At 40.0% G+C, this 23,245-nt stretch overlaps 1 protein-coding gene across 3 annotated transcripts; it reads left to right on the top strand.

Moving 5' to 3' along the window:
• The first annotated feature begins 15,858 nt into the window (after positions 1-15,858).
• On the top strand, positions 15,859-20,354 carry LOC128445065 (4-galactosyl-N-acetylglucosaminide 3-alpha-L-fucosyltransferase 9). Of its 3 annotated transcripts, XR_008339241.1 has the most exons (3): positions 15,922-15,983; positions 17,045-19,084; positions 19,937-20,354. XR_008339241.1 is itself a non-coding variant. In XM_053427825.1 (2 exons), exon 2 carries the CDS (start codon positions 17,162-17,164, stop codon positions 18,134-18,136), a length of 975 nt encoding a protein of 324 aa, XP_053283800.1. In that variant the 5' UTR covers positions 15,859-15,983; positions 17,145-17,161; the 3' UTR covers positions 18,137-19,199. The 3 variants fall into 3 exon arrangements, 2 of the variants coding, with proteins under 2 accessions (XP_053283800.1, XP_053283799.1); XM_053427825.1 differs by lacking the exon at positions 19,937-20,354 and having other exon boundaries at positions 15,859-15,983; positions 17,145-19,199; XM_053427824.1 differs by lacking the exon at positions 19,937-20,354 and having other exon boundaries at positions 17,045-19,199.
• The last annotated feature ends 2,891 nt before the right edge of the window (positions 20,355-23,245 follow it).

A 23,245-nucleotide genomic window follows, 5' to 3' on the forward strand; every position in this document is an offset into this window, starting at 1 on the left:
GAGGAAGAGCCGAGAGCCGCACCGGCAGCCACAAAGTCCGAGCTGTGATTATCCGGGAGCTGGTGCCTCCTCAAGGCGCCACATCCATCTCGATCCCATCCACAGGAGGACGGAGGCGAGACACCGGTGGCATCTCCGGGATACGAAACCACACAAGAGCCTGAATTGATAAATCCAGAGTTGAGGATATTTAAGAAGGGCTTTTTTTGTTTCTGTCCCCGCACTCTCCGGGTGAAGCAGCCGGGGGGTCCTCGCCGCGCAACCCGGGGCGTCACGGTGCGCAGCGGCGACCGGTAGCAGCAGCAGCGGGTGAGGATGCCTGAGGTGATCCCCTCCACCGCAGCACGTCCATCAAATTATCAAACCTGCTCCAGATGGGAAGTTTCCCACTTTACCGCCCAACTTACAGCTCCCTGCGCCTCGGATCCACCAAGAGTCTCCGTACGCTCGTCTGCGTAAATCCCACCAGAGTTTGAAGAAGCGACACCTGGGCCGACTGGAAGTGTTCAGCGGGCATGTTGCACGTTCCCCCCACGACACACTGGGCAGGTCGTCTTGCGGACCCGCTGCCCGGTGGTGATGGAGTGGAGGAGGAGGAAGAAGACGAGGAGGAGGAGATGCAGCTGCTGCCACTAAAGGTCTGAGGATCCTCTGCGACCTGCTGCTTCCACAGCATCTCTCTCTCTCTCTCTCTCTCTCTCTCTCTCTCTCTCTCTCTCTCTCTCTCTCTGACGTCACTGGTACCGTCTGCTTGGGGCAAATCCAGTGAGATACACCGGGACCCGCGCGGTGCAACAGGAGCGGAATACTGAAATGTTGGAATGTGAAGGGCATTGCGAGGGGCACCCTGGTCTTAGTGTATGCAGTTTATAATTCAGGTTATATGCCACTCTGTAATAAGACACCCTTTATAAAACATTTATGAGATGTTTTAATAAATCTGATTAACAAAAGAAAATTGAATGGGAGTATGGTCAAGCCACTTACACAAATTATTCATTATTTGAAATAATAAATAATATCTTAACATTATGTGGGTAATCATTTGAAGCAAGGCTTTTTTCCAAATACAAGTGGAAACATCCACTAAATGGAAAAACACAACACAACTTGATTATAGGTTTGAGAAAAAGATGATGTTTGGGTTGCGTAGTAAGATCTTTTTAAGGTTAAGGACCTCTGTCGTCTTATTGGACGACAGAGGTTGTGGATGAATTAAAATGATGAATTAAAACAACACTGTTATGTTCCTTTGAAACTGGTCAAAACAAGTTTTTATTGGCTCCAACTCAAACCTGCAGTAATGGTAACATGAACATGCTAATTTTCACTGTGCTCTTGATGTTAAACATGATACAGCAGGGGGAAAAAAAGTCTCTACTGGTTTAGTCAGGTATAATCCTCTTTTATAGGAATGTTGCTGCAAACAGTGTACCGCTGTTGTTGGAGGAAAATGTAGAACTTCCAGTTGTTGGAGCGTAGCACTGAGAGCATGAATTATTTCAGTCATCCACAGGCCAATTACTATTTTTATGTTTTCCCTGAACTCACACGATATTGTGATCCAATATGTTGTGTTCTTTACTTTCTGCTCTAATTACTGTGTTGTTTACCATAAAGAAATACATTATTCAGAGTTTCTATAGAAACTGAAATGGCAGTGTACACACTTAATGATACAAATAAATACTTTCCATTTGGTTAAATAACATTTAGACATCCCTTTATTTCTCTCTGTATATATTTATGTATAAAGTTATCAAATATAATGTAATTCATTTGCATCCAATGATGGAGTGACGCCTGCGAGCTAGTTCATGCAGCCAACTTGAGCTGCGCTGGTCCAATCATGTGACATACATCATTTGACGTTAATTTAGGTATCTGGCATGTCTACCGACCGAAAAACTCTGGATTTGTTATGGTTCCTCTAAGTCAGAAACAAATGGAAATAAGCTTCCGTATGTTTCTCTCGTCACAAGCGAAATGGGAGTCTCTTACATGGCCAAATGAAGCACTCAAGATATGTGTGGTCGGCTGCACAGATCCACACAGATCCGCAGAGATCTGTACATAACTTCCCAGCCTCAGAAGACACAAGGCTGGCTCATTAGGTTTCAAAGGAACAGGCACTCAAAACAGGTCAATCTGAGGAAGGGTGTTTTAGACAGGGTAAAAAGGGTGCTGTTTTAAATTATCCTTGTGGTATCTTGACCAAAATATGTTACAGACATTTCATTAAGACCCCAAGGAACCATATCAACTGTGGTAAAATGGGCATAATATGTCCCCTTTAAGGGCCTATAAGTGTCCTACGTATTGTACTTTCCAAACCAAAAGTGTGGGACAATTCAAGGCATTTTGCTATAATGATAAGTTCCTACAAGTGTCCCAAGTATTGTAGATACCTAACCACAAGAGTGGGACATTTCTAAGCATTTTGCTACTATGATAAGGGCCTAGACGTGTCCCAAGTATTGCACTTCTGTAACCACTAGTTTGGGACATTTCTAGGCATTTTGCTTTAATGTAAAGTGCCTACTAGTGTCCCACATATTGTACTTCCCTATCACCAAGAGTGTGACACTTCTAGACATTTTGCCTCAATGATAAGTGCATTAACATTCTGATTGGTCGGGACATTTCTAGGCATTTTCCTTCTATGATAAGTGCCTAGAAGTGTCCCAAGTATTGCACTTCCGTAACCACTGGTGTGGGACATTTCTCGGCATTTTGCTTAAACGTAAATTGCCTACAAGTGTCCCACGTTGTGATGTCCTGTCATTTTAGTTTGTTAATTTCTGTCTCCTTGTGTGTTCTGTTTCCTGTTTTATTTTGTAGTCTCGCCTTCCTTGTGTGTTGTTTCCAGCTTCTCGGGTGTGTCACTTCCTGTCTTGGTGATTGTCTTTCCCAGTCCTCATGTGTTGCACCTGTGGCTAGTTACCCCAGCCTTCCCTGTGTCTCTATTTAAGCCTCTGTGTTCCCCAAGCCCTTTGTCGGTTCGTTTGTTGAACTCTTACTCGTTTCTACACGTCGTGAGATATGGTTTGTCTTGTCCTGCTGTCTCGACCAGCTTTCCCGTCCGGAGCTTCCTTGTTCTCCGTGCGCCTTGTTGCCAGTGTTACTTGTTAGTGTTCCTGTTTTGTTTTTGTCTTGTTTTAAGACTCCTTTTTATATTAAATACCTTTTTGTTTGTAACCTATGCATCCTGGGTCCATCTCCTTCCTCAAACCGTGACACACGTATTGTACTTCCCTAACACCAAGAGTGGGACATTTCTAGACATTTTGCCTCAATGATAAGTGCATAGAAGTGTCCGGCTCCTTCTGATTTGACTGGACATTTCAAGCCATTTTTGCTTTAATGTTAAGTGCCTACAATTGTCCCACGTATTTTGCTTCCCTAACACCTAGAGTGTGACACTTCTAGACATTTTTCTCAATGATAAGTGTCTAGACGCGTCCGGCTCATTCTGATTGGTCGGGACATTTCTAGGCATTTTGCTACTATGATAAGTGCCTAGAAGTGTCCCACGTATTGTACTTCCCTAACACCAAGAGTGGGACATTTCCAGGCATTTTGCCTCAATGATAAGTACCTAAATTGTCCGGCTCATTCTGATTGGTCGGTACATTTCTAGGCATTTTGCTTTAATAGTATTAGATAATTTAACTGTGTTAAAGAAGTGTACAGCATTATGAAGAGAAGCGTTTCTATTATTTTGTTAAGACAATTTTACATGATCAAATAAATATTCATACGTACTAGAAATCTTTGGTTCTAGAAAAATAAATAATAATAGTTGTATTAATAATGATATTGAATTTAAAAAATAAAACTTGTTAAGCTCATCATGGGATGTTCTGTACATTAAGGTGAGGATCTGTCTGGAGACAGTTGTTGATTACATTGTCTTTTCTCCAGATGTTCCAGCACGAACATGTGTCTTCCATGATGAATGATTGCTGGTTGTCTGTTGATGGAGACGTCTGATGATGAGGACAACAGCTCTGCAGTCCCCTGCTCTTCAGTCTGAATGAAAGAATCCAGCTGATTGATTGTTCAGCCTCAGAGGCTCCAGGTTACGCTCAAGCTCTTATCAAAGCTCTCAGCAGCTCTGCGTGTGTCACACAGACTCCATCACAGCCTTTCTTTTGCTCAGACCAGGACCCGTCTCCGTCAGGTCGTGGTCTCTGGGCCTGCACCGGTGGGGATTATTGCTGATGTTTTCTGCAATCGATCAGATTTCCAGAGAGCCTTCCCTCAACGACCGGCGGTGTCGCATAGACGAGTCTGGAGAAAGAGATCAACACAAACACTGTCAGGACTCATCTGGTGTCAATAGCAACACAGGAAATGAAAACTGTCCGTCTGACGGGATGGAAAGTCAGGAGGAGATCAAGACCGTCTAGGCCTCAAATCATCACCTGACAAATAACTGTGACCACAAACTCTCTCAAACTCACAGCCCACTTGGAGGAAGTTGAATCTAGATATAACTGCATCTTTCTTAAAGGGATAGTTCACCCTGAAATAAAAATTCACTCAACATCTACTCACCAATATGTTGAGGGAGGGGTGGATGAAGTGTTTGAGTCCACAAAACACTTAAGGAGTGTCAGGGGTAGACTTTGTTCCAACAAATTACAATACAAGTGAATTCAATGGTGAGCTAATTCTCCAGATGTAAAAAGACGACAGAAAAAACATAACTGCTTGTGTGGTGTCATCCAAGTTTTCGCAAGCCCTGACATTCATGTTCAACTTGAAACGGTGTCATTTACACTAGTGTCCACCGGAAGTGGATAAGCTAACAGACGTTAGTACGCCCGACAGTCTTTGAATGCATCTCGTCGCAGATATCAGCAACCTTTTAGGCTAAAAATGTGGTAAAAATATCCTTGTTTCAAGGTGAATATGAATATACCGGCTTGCTGACACAACACGAGCAGAATGGAGGCATTTTTGTTTCTTTTTTTCTGTTGTTTTTGATAGAACTTCAGAACACAGACTCACTATTTCCATGTTCATTATTTGATGAACACAGATGAGACCCTTAATACACAAAAATTGACAAATTACGTTTAATCTGCTAGATATATAACCTTGAGGGTGACACGATTTAGCAAGGAAATTATGAGTATAAATGACAGATTGGGAAAAGAAAGATGGACCCAACATCAAGTCATGAGGATCTGGTGCATCTTTCACCTCAAAAATAGGGGTACACATAATATATTGATGCAGAGAGGAGAACTGTCACTACCTGGTACCGCTGCTACTTCAAGGAGTATTTCAGGATGTCAGTTGACAGTTTGAAGAACCATGAATATGCAGCAATCACAAACAGCACACATTCTAATTTGTCTGATGTGTTCATTTCGAAAATATCTAGATAATGCCAGCTTTCACATCAGTGACAGAATTTTGTTGAGCAATATTTTGCCTTTTCTTTTTACATGCAAATTTATTGCATTAATAAAGAGACATCTTAGACATCAAACAAAGTGTGGGAGGAGAAAGTGGTTAATTTAGCTTCACCATCAACACCCAGTAAAAGTAAAAGTAAACGATTTTATCGACTATTAGAAAGTTCTCTGAAGAATTCGAGTTTATGAGTTTTCTTATTGTCTGATTTCCTGTGCACGGTTCATCAGTGCAATGCTACAGCAGTGAATGAACAACCACAGATGGTTTCTATTATATCATATTATACATTTCTAATGAAAAGTGACACCAAAACCACCGCAGCTAAACCAATGTGACTGACGCAAGACATAAATTTGATTCAAACTGTGTGTGAATGGTGAATTACGTGCAACCTCCATAAAGTCAACACCATTAAGTGTTTCCTTGTTGTTGCTGAGGAAAACCTGATAATCAGTTCTCCACCTCCTTATTTTTTCTTTCCAAAATTGCTGCAGACTTGCATTCAGTCAAATGAGTTGACTGTTTCTGATGAATAATCAATTAGAAGCCACATTAGTTTTTTTTTGTGTTTATTTCATGGAAATCAGCTCAATGTGTGCTTTACCATCAAAACTCCTCCAGACTGAGAGTAAATAATGATTTTCAGCAGGCATGAAGGAAGCAGAGGAAACTCTTTACTCAGCATGAGACAAATGCAAATTCATCACAATTAAAACTGCAAACAATCAACAGCAACGACACAGCTGGTTTTGAATCGAGGAGTGTTTCTCCTGATTCCTGTGCAGGAGAATCTTATTTAACACCGTATCAGTTTGTTGCTTTGGTGTCTGGCTTTTTTTATTTTGCTTCCCCCGGAGCCAAATTAACTCAGCAGCAGAGGCAGATTTACTCTGACAAATCCTGTTTATTTGGTGATGAGCAGAGAATATGTGGAATGTGGGATCGCACCAGTCGTTTTACCAGTCCACAGGAAAACAAAAAGACTTACACTCACAAGGGTGTTCTGTGGTTTACAGTGCATGTATATCATTTAAAACTATTAAAGCAGACATCTACATCCTCTTATTCATCAGCCTCGGGCGTTTATCTTGCCATTCTAACCACAGCAGCATCTAGCGTCACCTTCTCATGTAGAGTATCAGATTGTTCGATGTTGCGTCTTATTATTGTCACAGCATGGTCAAGATAAAGTAAAGTAAAGCCATTGTTGGTAATCCTGGAAAAGCTGGCAAGAGCAGGCTGCACTTTGAAAATATGAATTCACTCGCTCTTATCTGCCCTCTCATCAAAACTATGACCCCAAAACACATGAACGGTATTTGTTCCTAGTCTTTTTAACTTTAATCTTTCTGTACTTGCGTTGTCTGTCACGGAATCAGGAAATTTGGCTGCACTGTTTCTGCTTCATGGCGTTGTGCACGTGTCGGTCAGTTAGTGACATGGGTACACTTTAGCCTGGATGCCAGACGAACTTAGCCCCGCCCACAACATTTTTGGTCGGGCAGTTCGGTCTGGAGTCGCTCCATTGGGAAAAAATTATGGGGCGTGTTTCAACTGACCAGGAAGTAAAATTCCTCTTCGCTCAATTGGATAGACCTACAACCAATCAGAGCAACGTAGTATGTGACGTATGCTAAGCAACGCATTGTGAGTTATTTACTAACGCCGGGTTCACACCGGACGCTTCAGCGCAGCGCCAAGCCTTAAATAACAGCTGGCTCCCATCCACTCCCATGTTGAAACTTTGTGCCGGTCACACCGGAGGCTGAAGCACCGCGAGGCAGCCTTGGAGCAGCGCGGTGCTTCAGCCTCCGGTGTGACTGGCACAAAGCCGTGCAGCGATCTACTGGATCAACGGGTGATATTATTAGCGCTGCCTGTCGGTTCAGCGTCGCTTCAGTGTCCGTTGTGAACAGCCAAGCGCCGGGGCGATAGGGATTAGCGCGGTGCTCTGGCGTCGCCTCCACGTTCTGTGTTCCTCTTTCAAAATGAATGCGCTGTCGATATCTTCTAAAACAGACTCAATGGCAGCATCTACACATCTCAGCTCGCCAGCGGCAGGCAAGTTTGTTGAAAACGAATTCAACCCAAGGGCACTGTGATGACGTGGTTGATTACGTTACCGTTGATCATCTGTCAATCATCGTATAAAGCCCGCCCTGACAATCTGATTGGCCCGGTCGGGCCATAATTTTTTCCCAATGGAGCGACTCCAGACCGAACTGCCCGACCAAATCTGTTGTGGGCGGGGCTAAGTTCGTCTGGCATCCAGGCTAGGTACACTTATCAAGCAATTGAAATTTGAGGTGCTTAAGGAAAGATAATTAAATTAGTCTGGAAACATTAGCTTCTGGACCAAGCAACAGACCAACACGTTTAGCTTGGTTTTCAGTTGATGTCTGGTATTTAAAGGGATAGTTCACTGAAAAATTTAAATCCACTCGTCTACTCACCACTATGCCGATAGTGCTTGGATGACACCAGTATGGAGGCATGTATTGTTTTATTTCTGTTGTTTTATCTCTGTTCTTGTGTAAGTCTGAAGAAGGATTCAGTTACTTAAATTGTATTGGATTCTGCTGCAATAAAGTTTACCCCTGAGACATCCAAAAGAGTTTTGTGGACTCAAACACTTCACCCACCACTCCATCAGCATAATGGTAAGTAGATAATGAGTGTATTTTCATTTCTACCTTTAAGCAGCATTTCTTCACAACAATGTGAGTATACTGGTGAGTAGTATAGTGAAATATGACTCTCTGACAGCAACAGTCTGATTACACACAGCAGCAATAAAGCTTAAGTATCAGTGATTAAACATGATGCCAGAGCATGACATTTTATTACCAACTGGGTTAGTGAATCACAGCAGAGTGAAAAGTGACTCTCAGAGGAAATGATCTGATGATCAACTATTTGAACCTCTGCTGATTTCACCCACAAAGAAACATGAAACTTACGCCTGTAAATTGCAGCTCAGTCACATGTTTATTTCTAATGTTTTGTCCTACATTCATAATGAGGCAACATCTTTGATCTTTTAGCACAGAGTAAATGTCTGTATCTTTTGAATATGTCACAAACATAAATAATGGCAACACAACTTAATTTCAAAGTAAAATCTGTATCTCTGGACTGAATCCATTTGTCTTAACTAGGTTTTATTGTTATTCCAGGACCAGAAGACGCACAGCTTCAAAACATAGAGTCCCGGCATTTAGTTGAGTATAGATCTACTTTATTCAAGGAATGTTCCACAGCAGACATGTAACATAAACACTGTGACACTGCCACAATACTAACAAGGACCACCACGTAGTGGTTTTAAACTTTTTTAAACAAGAAAAATCTGTTTTTATAATGAAATGATGCACATTGATTTATTCAGTCCATCTAGGCTTTGCTCTCTCCTGCTCTCTTCTATCCTTCTGACACTGACAAAAACACAATGATAAGACTTGTAAAAACCACTGGTGTATAAAGTACTTGAAAGCCATACTTGAGTAAAAGTACAGATATCTTACCTGAAAGTGACTCCGCTAAAAGTAAAAGTCACCCGTAAGAAAAGGACTTGAGTAAAAGTCTTAAAGTAGCTCATTTTAAATGTGCTTAAGTATCAAAAGTATCTGGTGTTGAAATGTACTTAAGTATCAAAAGTAAAAGTACAAGTACCAAACTTAAACATGCAAAGTGCCTTTTATAGTCTATACAGACACAAAACAACCCCACATTTTTCTCTTCAGGCTTTATTTCTACTGACTGACAAATTATAACAAAAATATACATATAATGTATAATTTTAAATTTTGGACACCAGATGCTGAGGTTCAAATAGTAATGGACTAGTGCATCTGAACTTCTAGGGACAACAAAGAACCAACACAACAAATAAACAAGTGCCTCTTGTGTCTGCCTAAGAACATTTATAGACCACAGTATAACCACTAACAAATTCTGTAAATATCACTAAACATGGACCTTTCATCAGTAGCAGGAATGATATACAATGCACCTTATGATAACTCAGCAAAAGGAAATAAGTTCTAGGCACACAAAATAGGATAGTTTTCCTCTTTTGCTAAAAACCTGGACAGTGCTCCTACAGAGAAGAAAATATCACTGGACACAATCTATAGTCATTTTGATTGTGGATCAAAATATTTACTAAGTGAATTTTCAGCCGATTTGTGAGCCGTTTTCTTTATTACGAAATTGGAAGATGTTTATATTTCTTACAGAATGCTTGGTTACATGAAAAATGAAGTTCATACAAAAACATTTGGTCCTTTTTAGATAATAATTTAGGTCTATTATTTGCTTTAGCTTGCTTAATGGGTATTGCTTTTCTACAGCTATTCAAATATACTGCTACTGTAAATAACCTGTGAAGAAAAGATCTTTCCAAAAACAAAATGTAAGAATCCCATGATATCAAATGCAAATCAATAAATAATAAAGTGCTTATGGAAATGTTTTACAAATGTGACATCAGGCAAAGGCAATGCAGAGAGAGGAGCTGAGCACACATAGGCTGGGACAGATTTAGATTTCGTCTTTGTAAAAAGTAAAGAAATTAGTCTTGTTGTTGTGTTGAACTGTGTAGTTATGGAAGACACCTTAACTCTATTGTAGGAGACAGACTGTTCAGGGTCATTGAGAGCGGTGGGAAGGTCAGAGCCACGGGACAGGGGCCTACCACAAAAAGCAATATAAATGGGAGGAATATACCTGGAGAAAAAAAATATTGTTTCCATTCCACTACTTGGTGAATGAAATCACTTTTATATTTGTATTTATTTCTGATGATGATCTTGTGAACTATAAGTGCAATCAGCTTGTTGTTCACTGGTCAAATGTGACAGACATGAGCTCAGAAAAATGTGAGCATTCACATCAGTGCTAGATCGTGTCACAAGATAAAACTGCTGTGATTTTTTGATTGACATGGCTGGGTCTAGGTGCAGCTACGCGTTGTGTCACTTTAAAAGTTACTGCTGCAATGAATTGTATGAAAGCAAAGAAGCTCCTTTCCTTATTATTCAAACTGCTCTTATTATGGCAGCCGTTGAAATTCTTCCAGGTAATTTCATTCAGTTCGGAAGGTTCCTAAGCAAAACAGACTTTTTGGAATGCACCCCTTTGGCAATGAGCCACTCACCTCCCCCCATCAAGCCTCCAGTCTGATCGCCAACTCCTTGCCTTAACGTCACCTTCCTTTTTGGTATTCAGCTGAACTTTATCAGTCCTATTCAGAAAACGTTTGTGATTTTTGTATGCCTGCTCTTCACTAACCCAGTCTCATCGTCTTCCCCCAGGATCCCAAGGTTACCTGCTCTGCACAATCACGCTCAGCCAGCTCCCTTCTGTATTCCAGGGTCAAATTTTGAAACTCAGTAACAGATATAACAGCAGTGTTTAAAATGCACAGTTTAGTGGAAGGTAACCAGACATGTGTGATTGGAAAATGGGCCCTCTTCTTCTTCACCAGCAGTTTATCTCAATGCACCAACTCATAATATTCACATACAGTGCCTTGCATAAGTATTCCCCCCCCCCTTGGACTTTTTCCCATTATGTACTGTTACTAACTGGAATTCAAATAGACTTAAATAAACTTTTTCCCGTTTGATCAACAAAACATGCATAGTACTTTGGAGGAGCAAAATAAATTTGATTGTGACAGAAACAATAATGAGAACAAAAAAGTTGACATCTGTTGGGTGCATAAGTATTCACCCCCCTGTGTCAATACTTGGTAGAACCCCCTTTCGCTGCAATTACAGCTGCAAGTCTTTTGGGGTATGTCTCTACCAGCTTTGCACATCTAGAGATGGAAAGGTTTGTCCATTCTTCTTGGCAAAAAAGATGAAGCTCAGTCAGATTGGATGGAGACCGTCTGTGAACCGCAATCTTCAAGTCTTGCCATAGATTCTCTATTGGATTGAGGTCTGGGCTTTGACTGGGCCATTTTAAGACATTAACATTCTTTAATCCAAACCATTCCTTTGTAGCTCTGGCTGTATGTTTAGGGTCATTGTCCTGCTGGAAGATGAACCTCCGCCCCAGTCTCAAGTCTTTTGCAGACTGCATCAGATTTTCTTCAAGGATTTCCCTGTATTTGGCTCCATCCATCTTTCCCTCTGTTCTGACCAGTTTCCCTGTACCTGCTGAAGAGAAGCATCCCCACAGCATGACGCTACCACCACCATGTTTCACTGTTGGGATGGTGTGCTCAGGGTGATGGGCAGTGTTGGGTTTCCGCCACACATAGCGTTTTGCATTGAGGCCAAAAAGTTCAATTTTGGTCTCATCTGACCAGAGCACCTTCTTCCACATGTTTGCTGTGTCTCCCACATGGCTTCTGGCAAACTCCAAACGGGATTTTTTATGGATCCCTTTCAACAATGGCTTTCTTCTTGCCACTCTTCCATAAAGGCCAGATTTGTGGAGTAGACGACTAATAGTTGTCCTGTGGACAGATTCTCCCACCTCAGCTGTGGATCTCTGCAACTCCTCCAGAGTAACCATGGGCCTCCTGGTTGCTTCTCTGATTAATTTTCTCCTTGTCCGACTCTTCAGTTTGGGTGGACGGCCTCCTCTTGGTAGGTTTGCGGTTGTGCCATATTCTTTCCATTTTCTTATGATGGATTTTATGGTGCTCAGAGAGATGTTCAAAGCTCTGGATATTTTTTTATAACCTAACCCTGCTTCATATTTCTCCACAACTTTATCCCTGACCTGTTTGGTGAGCTCCTTGGTCTTCATGATGCTGTTTGTTCAGTAATGATCTCCAACAAACTCTGAGTCCGTCACAGAACAGGTGTATTTATACTGAGATTAAATTGCAGACAGGTGGATCCTATTTACTAATTATGTGACTTGCAAATGTGACTTGTGAATGCAATTGGTCGCACCAGATCTTTGTTAGGGGTTTCACAGTAAAGGGGGTGAATACATATGCACTCAACACTTTTCAGATTTTTATTTGTAAATAATTGTGAAATCCATGTAATATTTCCCCCCACTTCCAAATGATGCACTATTTTGTGTTGGTCCATTACATAAACTCACGATGAAATAAATTTTAATCTGTGGTTATACCATGACAAAATGTAGAAAAGTCCAAAGGGGGTGAATACTTATGCAAGGCACTGTAACAGCAGTTGCATATTAATTTGCAATTTTTTTCTGGAAATTGTGCTAGAATTCATGGGGCATTTGAAATATGTTTTTAAACAAAATGACGATGCAGAGATTCCAAACTGACAGAAATACCAGCAGATGTCTGGCTCAATGTGGATGTTATCCCACATTTGTGATGTTTTTCTCTCTCTTTACTTCTCTCTGTTTGATCACTTATAGACCTAATACACATTCATTCAATCATTCTCTGTATGTATGGATGGCTTAATAACTAATATAACAGCCTTTAAAATGAAACTTTTTATTCTTCTGACCTTTTCTACACAGTTTCGTGTTTGCTGAGAATTCAATGGTGCGTAAAACGATTCATTTCCACTTCTGCCTGAAGTAAAGATGAGTGATGGATTTTTCTAACAAAGCGTCTTAAAAACAAGCAGAGAGAATTCAACGACCACATATTACAGCTGTAAAACAAGACCGGGTCTTAAACAGTGTCAGCCGGGGGGGGGGGGGAGAGAGAGAGATGAAGTTAATGTTGTTATAAAAGAGGGGGATGCAGTGATTGAGACTGGCCTCAGGTCAGCACTGAGCACATTTCCCCCAAATTCAATCCGAAATTTACATTCTGTGTCTTGTCATTGTTATGCAGAGCAAAGTTTCTCAAAGGCAAAGTATAAAATATCTGAGTGAACTGAAGTTAAGCTCTGTCTCGTTCTTTTTTCTCTCTCATGCTTGGATTGTTGGCAGAAGTCTGACAAAAACTCATACAGAAATTAGGTGTGAATCTTTAGTGTTTAAAAACAGTCATAAACCATGTTTGGGTCAGGCCTGCTTTGGGAGCTTGTTCCGGATATGTGAAGAATAAAAGCCCAGATCTGCTTCTTCAGGTTTAGTCTAGACGCTGTGATCAGAACTGTTCCAGGACATCTGGTCTGAACGGCTAAGCAAAAATATTTTGGTCCCAAACCATTTGCTCAATTAAACCAACATGTGAGTTTTTCAGTCAATTCTCTGACAATCTGGAAGCCAGTTCACTAAAGTATTACCCTCATCCTCCACAGGTTTTGCAGAAACTGTTTTTTGATCACTGTTTTGAGAAATTCAAAATTTCAAAGTTTGTATGTTTGTTAGTTATAAAGATTACACATGGATAACCTCATTATCTGGTGGAAGGATGTGATATGGGTCTGAAATACCCATCAAATCTTTGGAAAGAGCATTTGATATTATGTTAATCAATTTGTAATCTCAAAATGAATTTATGACCTTCTTCTGAGCCTTAGTATCTGAGTTTTTTTTTTCAAGGCTACGTACATTCCCAACAGATATCACCAGTGAGGCAGGGCGTACAATACGATACAATATTTATGACCCTCATTTGAGTCCTTTTAGAAATCTGGAGTAATGTAAGACACTTATTTTGGTCAGCGACGATTGGATTTAAGGTGCGTTTCTCCCCTTCCATCTCCTCCTGACCCCGCCCTCTCTAATCGCCACATTATTCAGCCAGCGTCGCTAAAGCTTGGGCCGCAGCTGGATTTATGGTCTGGCTTTAAGTCAGAGGTAGGACAGCAAATTATGCAGATCACAGCGGCCTGTGTGGAATTATTACACTCACTTTACTGCACAGGAGGAGCATTAATTAAAGGAAACACAGAGGTGATACATCAGCGGAACTGTTGTTTCATTTCCCACAGCAGACACACACAAACCAGACAGTGGGTTATACTGGATACTCAACGTGGGGCTCCTGTATGAAGTTATAAAGTGGTACCACTAAATACTATTTACTGCAGTGTAAGGTGTTTTGTTCCAATACACTGCTGGTGTGTCATTTTTTTAATATTTTGTGAATATTTTTACAACTGTATAATCAATTTTATCAGCCTTTTAAAACTCAATGACTTGTTAAATGTGTCTGGGTTGAGTTGATGCTCTAAAATAATCACAAGCACTTTCATAACATATCAGCATCCATTGTTTCAAATTCAATCTGCTTAACTGCACAGTAGAGAACTGGTTAATCAAATGAGTAGGTGGGGCATCAGTCATATGGATCCAGCAGAATATCTACACACTCATTTTGCAGCGACAGAACCTCCTTCACCAAGGGCTCCTATTTTTGATAAAGAATCCTATCTTAAATAAAGAAATTATTATATTCATTTGAACCATTCTATTCAAGGTGTATCACGTTTTTTTAATCAATCAACAGCAAGAAACCAAAACAATAACTGATTATTCAGTTAGTAATTCACCCTTCTGTTCGGGCTACTCAGGGAACAAACAGTCCTTGCAGGTGAGAGATCGTCATCATTGATCAGCCCATTGTCTTCTCCAATGGCTGCAGAGCCCAGAACAGACATTCTTGTGTGCTTTTTGGATCATCTCTGACAAAGAGAGCTAACTGATTTTTTGCAAGTTAGCCAAACCGTTTAGACAGGGACAGTTTAATCAGAATGGGACAGAATGTATATACCATTAACTCCTGTCTGACCATATACTACATCTCTTTAGTTTATCTTTTTGTTTTACTTTATGAAGGCCCTAAATTGTATATTTCAACCGATAAGAGAACTTAAATAACTTTACCCAAACCATGGTGTCCCATATTATCTATCATATTTGATAAAGTCGGACAACTAGAAAATGTTTGAAAAAGTCCCAAAGTAAAACATAATTTCAGCAACTCAATGCATATGTTGTTGCTGGAATGCCTCACAAACATAATTTGCTAACAATTAGGAACATTATTTCATTCATGACCGATTTATATCCTGGGATTCTGACATTGATCTTGTCAGAATCCCAGACCTGGTCATGCAATTCCAATTGGGGGTTTCTGATTGACATTGCCCAAACCCTTTCTGTGACATTACCCCCATGAAGTCAAATGATTTCAGTCACATGATATCCATGCTAACCTACAGCAACATCTTTTTAGAATGGGAAATAAAGAAACTAAAGCTTAGGTGTCTCATCTAAGTCAATATCCCAGATTCACCTGGGAGCCTGTTGAACAAGAACATTTTGGAGGTTGCTGAAAACATGTTGATATAGAATGGTCATCTATTACTATCACTGTTCTGACCAGATACGAGAATAGTGGTAGTAAAGTAGGCCTAGGGATGCATGAAATCATACTTAGTTGGAGTAACAACGTAAATGTACATTGCAATATCCCAGCACTGCTTTAGCACTTAAGACTTTGACCTAATGTAACGTGGGGTGGTCATTTCAGTACAATCAACACTGTTGTCACTAGACTGCACTGTGACAGAAACAAAATATTGTCACGCTGTGAACAAAACTAGTACAACTGGTTTGCCTTGTTGGGAAAAGAGGTGGGTCCCATCTGTAGTTTCAGTGTTCAAGTGAGAGGACACCCTGTCCTGGTACTCTAAACAAAGGTGAGAACGGCAGTCTTTTTTAAAATTATTATTCTGAGATGATAGTGATTCAATTGTTTGGTTCTGTATAAGATCTTTAGATGCTAAATGATTGTTGCAATGATCCATAAAAAAGATGTGGACAGAAATAAACAACCGAGTCTGTTAGCCCTAGCATGATCATTATTGTATGATAACATAACATGTGTGTAAGACTGGATCTACCATAATATAAAACAACATGCCATAGCCTGCCTGGTTGATGTTCTGTGATGTGGAGTTTTATAGGATGTAATTTGTGATCACTTTCTAAAAATCAGTTAACACGTCTGAATAGCAATTATTGATGAGATTAATTTAAAAATCGGACAAGATGGTAAATTAAATTACCCATAAACTTTGTGTACATCAGCAAGGATATCGCCTTACATCCAGAGGGTTATTAGACTGTTTCAAAGCAGAGAGGAGAGTAGAGGTAAAAGTAGAAGTAGAAGTAGAAGTAGAAATAGAAGTAGTAGCAGTTGCAGTAGAGAGAGAAGGGAGTATGTGTGGAATTTGACAGGCACTATTCTCCTCTACAGATATAATATACAATATGCATTATTTACATAATATAAGGTGGCATATACAGTTATGTGTAAGGATGGAAACAAAATCCTCAACAATGAGGTCAGTTATAACTGTAGTCATCACATCCAATGATAAATCAATGCCTGGAGAATGTGGACATGTGCCTTTCTTTTTAAACATTTATCTTAATTTTTTTATTCGCCACATATTTTTGTTTCTTAAAACATTGGAGTAAATGCTTATTTGAAAATGTTGCATGATTATAAAAATGGCATGCATTTTTTGTAAGTTAGGGAATTAAATCATGTGAAGGCTATATCTGATGCTTCCTGTCCTGTTAACATGTCAAAATAACGAAGACAAATAAAATGAAAGTAGCTGAGTGTTTGTAGGTTATACCAGGGCACAACTGTGCATTTGTTCTTTGTCTGCATGGGTAAAAGTCTGTTTCTAGTAGGATTTAATGATCATGATATGGATGATAACATCGATTTATTTTGTTGTCTCCACAGATGACAGCATATTTCAGCAAAGCTTTGGGCCGGGCAAAGGTAGCTTTTCTTGGCCTTATCTGCTTAACTATTGTCTTCTTTCTATATTTTGCGCTTTCAGCTTCTTCGTGTCCACCTATGTCCACATTGGCTGAGAAAAAAACTTCTGAAGCCCCAGAGCCAACTGAAAAGCCCATCGTCCTGCTGTGGACCTGGCCTTTTGGTGTACTGTTGGATTTTAAAATATGCAAAACCTACTTCAACATTGATAGCTGCATACTGACTAATAACAGGTCATTGTACAGCCAAGCAGAAGGAGTCATTTTGTTCCATAAAGACATCTCCTGGGATTTGAAGAACTTGCCTCAGGATCCACGTCCGTATTTTCAGAAGTGGATTTGGTTCAATGTGGAATCTTCCAAGAACACGGCAAAGATCCCAGGTTTGGAAAACCTGTTTAACTTAACACTGAGCTACAGACGAGATGCTGACATCACAGTTAGGAATGAGGTGACAATCAAGAATACAGACACGCAGGAGGAATTTGTTCTGCCCAAGAAAGACAAATGTGTGTGTTGGATTGTCAGTAACAAAAACCCAGCTACTGGAATAGCTTTGAGAGAGAAATATTTCAGAGAGCTGTCCCGACACATTAGGATCAATGTCTTTGGTAATGATTTTACAGAGCACTTTTTAGAATTTGAAAAGTATTACCCAACCCTTGCGACTTGTAAGTTTTATCTCTCATTTGAGAACTCGTGCAACAAAGACTACTTTGTTGAGCAGGTCAACTGGCCCCTCTTAGCGGGGGCGGTTCCTGTAGTTCTGGGACCACCAAGAGAAAACTATGAGCAGTTCCTTCCCAATGGTTCCTTCATTCACGTAAATGATTTCCGTGATGCTGAAGGACTGGCAAAGTTTCTGAAGCACCTGGACAAGGATCATGAAGCATACATGAGTTACTTTGAGTGGAGAAAGTACTACCAAGTCACTCCTCATCTTTCGACACAATCCAAGGAATTCATTCAACCTGTCTGCCTCGCCTGCGACCACATCTCAAAAGACAAAGAATACCATGTTATCAATGATCTTTATGGGTGGTACTTTTCATGAAAACTACAAAAACAAACTCTAGCTTCATTCATCCATCAGAGAAAGGTTTAATATGTCTTCACTTGCTGACTGTTTATGATTTGTTCAGACGATCCAGCGGAGCCAGTTGAGATGACGACAAAGATGCTTCAGACGTTATGCTGAAACTAAAGTCCTAAACCACTTCATCGTCTACCATTCAGAGACATTTCCTATCCTCCCCTGCCCCTTGCCACAAAAGCCAGATGGAATATTCAGGATATCTCAGCGGCTTGCTGTACACCTATGGAACTACCACCCTGAGGAAAGTGGTGGATGTAGCTGGTCCCAACTGAAATCCATTTCTGATCCATTTCCAGAAGTGGGATTCGTTCTAAATCTGCAACGGGCCTCAGGACCCTTATTATATGGAACAGCTAAAGGAAAAACTATCTATAGACAATATGTAAAAACAATAAACAAACTAAACAGGTGAGCGGACACTGTGTTGAGACTGAAACTGGATGTGGACAGTGGAGTGAAACCAGTTTGGAGGGTTTTAGACAAAACTATCTGGAAAAAAACTGCTATTACTCCTTTTGTGTCTAATGAGTTTCCATTTTTTGGGGAACTGGAGACTTTTTTTTCACTGTTTTAATGAATATAAAAGATTGTAGTCTTTTTACTGCAATGCCGTTTGTTTTTAAACAGTTTGGTGAAACATGGTGTCAGACTACCTTCATTTTAGGAGTCTGCCACAAAAAAGCTAACACCTCAAAGTTGCAGTTGCTCAACCTGATTGTAAGACAAGCCGAAATGTTGATATACAGCAGCAGAAAGAGCAGAGTGGAGGGAAGGACAGGGGAGGAAGCACCTCCTGTTTTCATCTCCTTAGTCAAAGCCTAAGGATAATTTTATTTAAAAATGGTGCCAAAAGGATGCAATGTGTTGTGTGGCCGGAGACGACTTAAGGCTCAACATTCCTTTAAGGTAAAGAGTCAGTGTTTGTTATATTGTTTATATGTATTGTTGTATTGTCTTGAAAACATCGTTTTGTTCTATCATGTTTTGTTTTAAATAAAAGTAAAAAGAAAAAAACTCACAACCAGGAAACATAATGTCTCCGGCCACTGACAGTCGCCGACATGGAGGCATAAAACCCTTTTTCTACTTTGGTTTAGTTAAATTGTGACACTTCAGCTCCTGTACTCCCACCCTCAAATGATAAGCGTATAGATAACGGATTTTTCAATTTGTTTTTACATCCGAGTCTTGAAACATTCACATCCAGATTAGTTGGGTCGATAGGACGATAGGATTTATAGTTGAGCAACATGGGACACTCGCATTGATATCAGATCTTCCCCTCCACAGCTGAAAACCATTTCTCCATTCCTATCATGACATCATCGTTCACGATGGTGTCATTTTAACTTCAGATGCAATTATTTGATGTGGGAGAGCTATCCTTTGTGTTCCAGGCCCGTTAGTAATGGCAACTTGTTATTTAAAAAAAAAAACATTTACATCCAGCTAATTTTTTACTGTGTTTATTAGAGAATTCCCTCCCTATTGTATAATTAGAGGGGCAGCTAAACTGTGCAATTTTCAGCAGGAAGTCGTTCTCAGGTGTAAATGTTTACATATAGCTTCCCTGTGCAGCTGTGTTTTCTAGCCTGTAGCGGTGGTTGAACCCGTCAGAGAAAACCTCATCAACAGGATGTATGACGATGCTCGCCGACATCTCGTTCTTCTGGGGACGAGCAGTAAACAACGGGGCAAAGAGACGTCTGTTCTCATGAGACTTTGATTCATCCTGTTCTCTTATCGCCTACTTTTCAGAATCACCTGCAGGGCCCAATTTCCATTGACAAGCCAAACCATCCCAACGCCATTCATCTGAGGAACCACGGTCTGCCTCTGTGTTACAGATGATAATGTTTTAACTGCCAGGCCATCAGACATGGATCAGAAAATGCACACTTAAAAGACATCACTGTATAGGTATTCCAAAAAAACAAAACCCAGCTTGAGTTAAATTTTGAATATTAGTCTACAGATTAAAGTGTGACCTGTTCTTTATTAATTGTATCATGTTGTTGCATCCTCTTCTTCTGCAGTGGTTTAAGGCTGTGACTCGAGAATGAGCACCACATTCTTTTCAAACTTAAAATAAGATGTTATTGGAAAAGATCAAGAATAAAAAAAAGAAAAAGAGCATGATGAAACTTATTGAAAAAAAATAAAAGAGGGAATTAAAGACAGAGATATAAGTTCTGTTCGATCCTAAAAAGACTCAGTGCTCAGATCAGTATTTGATTCATAGCATTCGTGACCTGAGCAGAGAATCTGTGCACACACAGCATCATGTGTTAACAGTGAACTGAGTGTGAGTATGGACCTGCTCAGTGTTAATCAGAGACTCGCCACTTTAATTTAATCAGCTGCAGTTTCATATTTCTTCGGCACAGGAACTGGAGCAGCGGCTCATTACACAAATTAATTCATAGGAAGGTTACAAATGAGCTTTATTTATTATTTCAAAGTGGAGACACCAACTTTTTACTGCATCCTGCAGTACTCCTGCAAATTGGAAAGCTGATAGAGACACTAAATTAATAATTAGTTCTGCTTTTAAAGGAGAGTGGTCACTTTAAGACACAAAAGCATTTTACAGACTGAATGTACTAAAGTTAAGCAAAGAAAGTTGACTGACGGCTCAAATTAACTGTCCCCTTGATATCTTGGTTAAAGAAATAATTAATGTTCGGTGTTAGCTGTTCTCAGACATAAGGAACTTCAGAGAATATAGTCTGAACAGATAACCTTTCAGACATGAATCACCAAGAACATGGCGATGTCTTCTATGCGTATGGCACCGCTTTTTCATCCGGAGATATTTGTTTTGTTATTGTTTGTCTTTCAGTTTTGTGTATGTAGCATGTTAGAATCATCATCAACACACCCACCCGCCTGCAGTGAATCCTGCGGAGGATCTTACATCGGCTCCTGTGGAGGTTATGCGGAAACTGTTGAGGCTCTCACTCAGACATTTGCATTTACACAAGAAGCTCATCAAGCTAAATGTTCAGAGCAGCTGTTTATGACAATGTTGCATCTTATGAAATTGTACGTATTATAAAACGTGATCACAAACTGTGGATGGATCGCAGCTCCTCGTGTTGAACGAGCTGTACACAGAAGAATGAGAGAGACCCGACAGTTTGGAGTGATGCTAACATGTATATTCTTGGAACTGTCATTGTTGCGTAAAGAGGAGTTGGATTTATTTAATTAAGATAATTAGAGGAATATTTCTATTAACCCACACTTTCCATTCACTTACACTCTTCAGAAAAATTTGCTGTGGTTCATCTCTGTCGTCACACCACTGACAAACTGTAATCATGATTGCAAAAAATGCAAAAATGCACTACTCTTCAGTAATTGCTGTGATTATGCTAATTATGTGCAAACATGCACCTATCATCAACAATCTTAATATGCTTTCCTCAGTAGCGTCCTTATAATGTGGTTGTGCCACAAGAATAGTAATTATCCCAACACAAAACGTAATAAATATGTTCTATTCACATGTAACAGAACACAAAACTGCAAGTGAGAAATAGAATATTGACAAGTGCCAGTATTTATATAAGTCATACATTATGATAACAAATATAGAGAGAAATGGTTGAAAATCTGTGTGCTCCTTTACGCACCAAAAAGCTTTGTCAACTTAAATGTATACAGGAAGTCTAGGCAGTACATTTGTTCTTAGCCTTGATGAAACTTTAAAAAATCTTTTAACAACTACTTTTGAAAATCTTGTTGTCCATTAATAAATGAGATATTTCTACTTGTGATAACTTTGTTCTTCTAGAACCTGTGCCTTTTTCAAGGTGTAACCCATCACTGAGGAATAGTGCCTGTTATTTGCGGTATTTGTGTGCTATAATGGATTTATAGTGTGAAGAAGAGGAACTTTAGAACCTGTGTTGGTTAATAAGTGTCAAACTACTAGTGAATGAGGAAAATCTTACTTTAGAATGGGGAACATGTTGTGAGTAAGAAAGACTTCATTTAGAGTTATTTGGACACTATTAACACTTGTAGTTTTGTGTTGTGTTACATGTGAATATAATATATTTATTAAGTGTTATGAAGGGAGAATGACGATTCTTGTGGTACTACCACCTTATGAGTCTGATACCGCTCCATTGGGCTGTGATTATAGGGTGTGTTTCAACTAGGGATGGGCATAATTAATTGACGATCGATTAATTGATCATTAAGAATTTCGTCGATGAAATAATTTTTTCATCGAGAAATTCGCTAATTACACATTTGACCACGGGGGGCAGTGTTTGAATAAAACGCCATAGTCCTACTCAGTTACCTGCGACTGGCTGCGAGTTACCGTGTAGTTCCATTTCCAAAGTAAACATGAAGAGGTCACGGCGAAGTGTAGCGTCGGACCATTTTGAGTTAAAAAATGACTTGGTTCACTGCCAACACTGCGAAGCTATCCCAGAGGCTGGGGGAGACGAGGAGCCTGCGTTGTCTGACACGGACGAGGGGAGCGCAAACACCGGAGCCGCGGCCAGGCTAGCCAAGTTAGCACGGAGCTACCTGTGTATCACGGCGACGTCAGTCCCCTCAGAGCGGGTTTTTCGGCGGCTGGACTGACGGTCACCAGGCTGCGTTCGCGTCTGAGCCCAGAGCAGTTTAACATGCTCATCTTTCTCAACACAAATCCGTAGGCTGGTGCTGAAGTTGTATGTGAGTTACTGGTTATTTTTATGAAGCTTTCTCGACTCGGTAACTTGTTTGATAGTTTTGAGTTACATTTGGCAAAACCTGTCAGACCTAAGTATTTTATATTTGTAGTTGTTGTTTAACATTATGTTTTTTTATATTATTATTATTTTATTTTGGAGGTAAAAAAACGAGGGTCAGTTGTGTTTAGTAGCACCGGCTTCAAGCTGTCGGCTCCGCTGCTTAAGATTACGGCAGCGCCTACTTTGTTCATCTTGTAATGAAGATCTCAATGAGGAAACACGCTTTTTTTTCACTACATTTTAATGTAGCTTATAAATAGTGAATTTTTTAACTTGAAAATATTAATGATTAATCGAAAATTCGTCATTA

This window comes from Pleuronectes platessa, chromosome 7, assembly GCF_947347685.1.
Source record: "Pleuronectes platessa chromosome 7, fPlePla1.1, whole genome shotgun sequence".
NCBI lineage: Eukaryota > Metazoa > Chordata > Actinopteri > Pleuronectiformes > Pleuronectidae > Pleuronectes > Pleuronectes platessa.